Source organism: Belonocnema kinseyi, chromosome 5, assembly GCF_010883055.1.
Source record: "Belonocnema kinseyi isolate 2016_QV_RU_SX_M_011 chromosome 5, B_treatae_v1, whole genome shotgun sequence".
NCBI lineage: Eukaryota > Metazoa > Arthropoda > Insecta > Hymenoptera > Cynipidae > Belonocnema > Belonocnema kinseyi.
The window spans coordinates 80402357-80405203 of record NC_046661.1 but is presented as its reverse complement, the minus strand read 5'-3'; the positions used below and the strand labels follow the sequence as shown (position 1 = coordinate 80405203).

General features: G+C 37.3%; 1 protein-coding gene across 1 annotated transcript in view; it reads right to left on the bottom strand.

The window, feature by feature from the left end:
* Window positions 1-1022: 1022 nt before the first annotated feature.
* Window positions 1023-2847, bottom strand: part of LOC117173034 (facilitated trehalose transporter Tret1-2 homolog) — a 5173-nt gene continuing 3348 nt past the window's right edge. Inside the window, exon 2 of the mRNA XM_033361393.1 lies at window positions 1023-2560. Within this exon, the coding sequence (XP_033217284.1) occupies window positions 1140-2560 (1421 nt within the window). The 3' untranslated portion in view covers window positions 1023-1139. The remainder of the gene's footprint in view (window positions 2561-2847) is intronic.

The window sequence follows — 2847 nt, the reverse complement described above, 5'->3', positions numbered from 1 at the left end:
TCTCTTCAGTTTCTCGAGAGTAAAAAGTTCTTCACTTTGGACCAAGCAAGCTCTCCAATCCTCATTAGGAATAATGCCACTTGCGAAAACGGGGTCCTCACCATTTTACAGACCTGATCGGGATCCTCCAGGACGGGAGTCCTTCAATTTCTTGGTGACTATCTTAAACACAACCCCCATGGGTCCTTCTCGAACTCTCCGATCAAGTCCCTCCATCATTGAAGTTGGCTTCTCCTCATGGCCTTCTTATATGCCACCTTAGCGATCTTCCATGCCACATGCAGTGCAGGATCACCCTTAGAGCGGGTGACTTGCCGTCGCGCTGTGTTGCATCTGCTACGCAGGCCCGACGGAGTACTCTCCATCGGCTAAGTGCACTTAAACCAACCAAGCTCATCAATGAACTTGGTTTGTCCTTATTGAGCCGTCTTGTATCCCTGGAGGGGTGTTTCACTTTGCCGATCCTTTTTTTCGAAGTTCCACTTTTCAGGTTCGTTATACCGAACTCCATGCATCGGTGGTCACTCAAGGTTGTTTCCTCGAGAAATCGCCAGTCGCTTATCTTCGAAGATAGATGGGGCGTGGCGTTCGTGAAGTCAATTCTTGAACCCCCGATCCCTCGTCTGAAGGTAAACTGATGGCCCTGTTTCAGAATGATTAGCTCATTTCTAGAGACCGTCGTGCAGGCTTTCCTCAAGAGCGAGAATCTGGGATTCGAAGATGTCGAAGGGGTCCTTAGGGTAGAAGAAATAGCTGTTAACACGTGCACAGGCCAACTCAAGCCAGATGAATCCCCTGTCAGACTGTACAAGTTTCGTGACACCCAATTCGGGGTTCCACGTCACACATTAACTCGTGTTTTTTAAATAAATAATTAATAGATGATCTGAAATTGGATAATATATAATTTGAATGAATAATAAAATTTTAATATATAATTCATTTATACATTATTTATTTTATTTCACTTAAGATCTTAAATTCAAACTTAAAATACGTATTGAAAGACTTGGTTCGTAATCAAACTTGTCCATGTTTAATTAACTATTTCTTCAATAATTAAGAAATAAAAATAAGCACTTTCCTATAATAAACTAAAGTAAAACACTTTTCTTCCTTCCACTCCCAATATTTTGAATTCAAGGAACAAATCTCTTCACATCCAAAGATTCCTGTATTTCCGCCAAAGTTTTTCCTTTACTTTCAGGAGCTATAAAATAAACAATAACTGTCCCAACAGCACAGCAGCTTCCAAAAATCCAAAAAGCCCAATCTATTCCCGTAACCTCAATCATTTTCAGAAATTCTAATATGGATATAAATGAAACTGCTATATACACAAGTTTTATTATTGTCACTGCTACACTTTTAACATCATTTGTAAATAATTCTCCTTGGTAAATGTAGAAAATATTACAAGTTCCAGCGCTAATTAAAATATCGTACATTGAGAGGAAAACAATGGGAACCCATCCAAAATAAGAAACATCCATCGCATTTTTATCCATACAGAAAAAAACTCCCACAATTCCCAGGGAAATGGAAGAGATTACTCCAGAATATAATAAAAGAGTTCTTCTCTTGACTCTTTCCACTATCTGTGTGCTTATTAGACAAGCAAATACATTCAGAAGTGATAAAAATACCATTCCATTTTTGGGATCCATAATAGCTCCCTTGTGAGTGAGTATTTTTTGACCAAAAGATCCCAAAACAGAGTTTCCTGAAAAAACAACAGTAAATCCCAAAAAGATGACAATTGCCAAGGCTTTTCGATTTTTCGGATTTCCAATCAGTTTCCACAAACTTGATTCTCTAAAATTAAAACTATTCTTTCCAAGCTTCCAAGATTTCGGTTCTGATTTAGGAATTCTTTGTCGTAAATACTCTTGGTTTGAACTTTTCTTTTTGGAATATTCTTCCAAAAATTGTGAGTCTTCCTTAGAATTTAATCTTGATTCATTTTCATCTTCTTCTAATCCAAAAGAATTCATCTTCTTCATTTCTTCTCCTTCCAGTCTTTTATTAATTTCTAAAAAATACGATGAATCGGGCATGAATAAAAACAAAACCAGGAACGTGATTGGAAGCATGAGAAGAACAAAATTCATTTGATTGTATGTGAAAAAAGCTCCTAAAACTGTGGTGAAGAGGAATCCAGTTCCCGCGGAAAGTCGGATAAGGACTAGGAAAATTCCTCTATTATTTTTGTTTCCAATTTCTGAAATGTAGATTGTTAGAGCACACAGGCCTCCTCCATATCCCGTTCCTCCGATGAGCCTTGCGATGTAGAGAGTGATGTGGCTTTTTGCTGAAATTATCAGGAGCCAAGATGTGATTTGCGGCAGTGAAAATAATATTAAAGTCCATTTTCGACCAATTCTATCAACAAAAATAGGATTCATAAAAAATCCGATTAAAAATCCTAAAGAGTAGAGAGAGGCTATCCAGGAACTTTGATCTTTGGTGATAAGAATTTCTGATTTTTCACTTTCCAAGTAAGGAATTGCTGGGGATGCCCAGGCTGCGATAGCACCATACCCTACCACTGTTAGTGAACCTGTAATTAAAAATTAATAAACAAATTTTGTTTAAAAAGTTCAATTTAAAAAGCGTAATTTAAAAGATTCTAGCACCAAATGTGCAGGAACTGCTTCTAAACCACAAAAATGTTTAGTTGAACTATCTATTTAGTTTTTACGATTTGGTAAAGCTACTAGCAGACCTGGCCACGCATAATAATTAATCGAGATAAAACGTATCCTATCCTTTAAGTTGGACTAAATTGCACATAGTATACAGAATTTCATCAATATCGGTTAAGTAGTTTCGGAGTTTAGTGGCGAC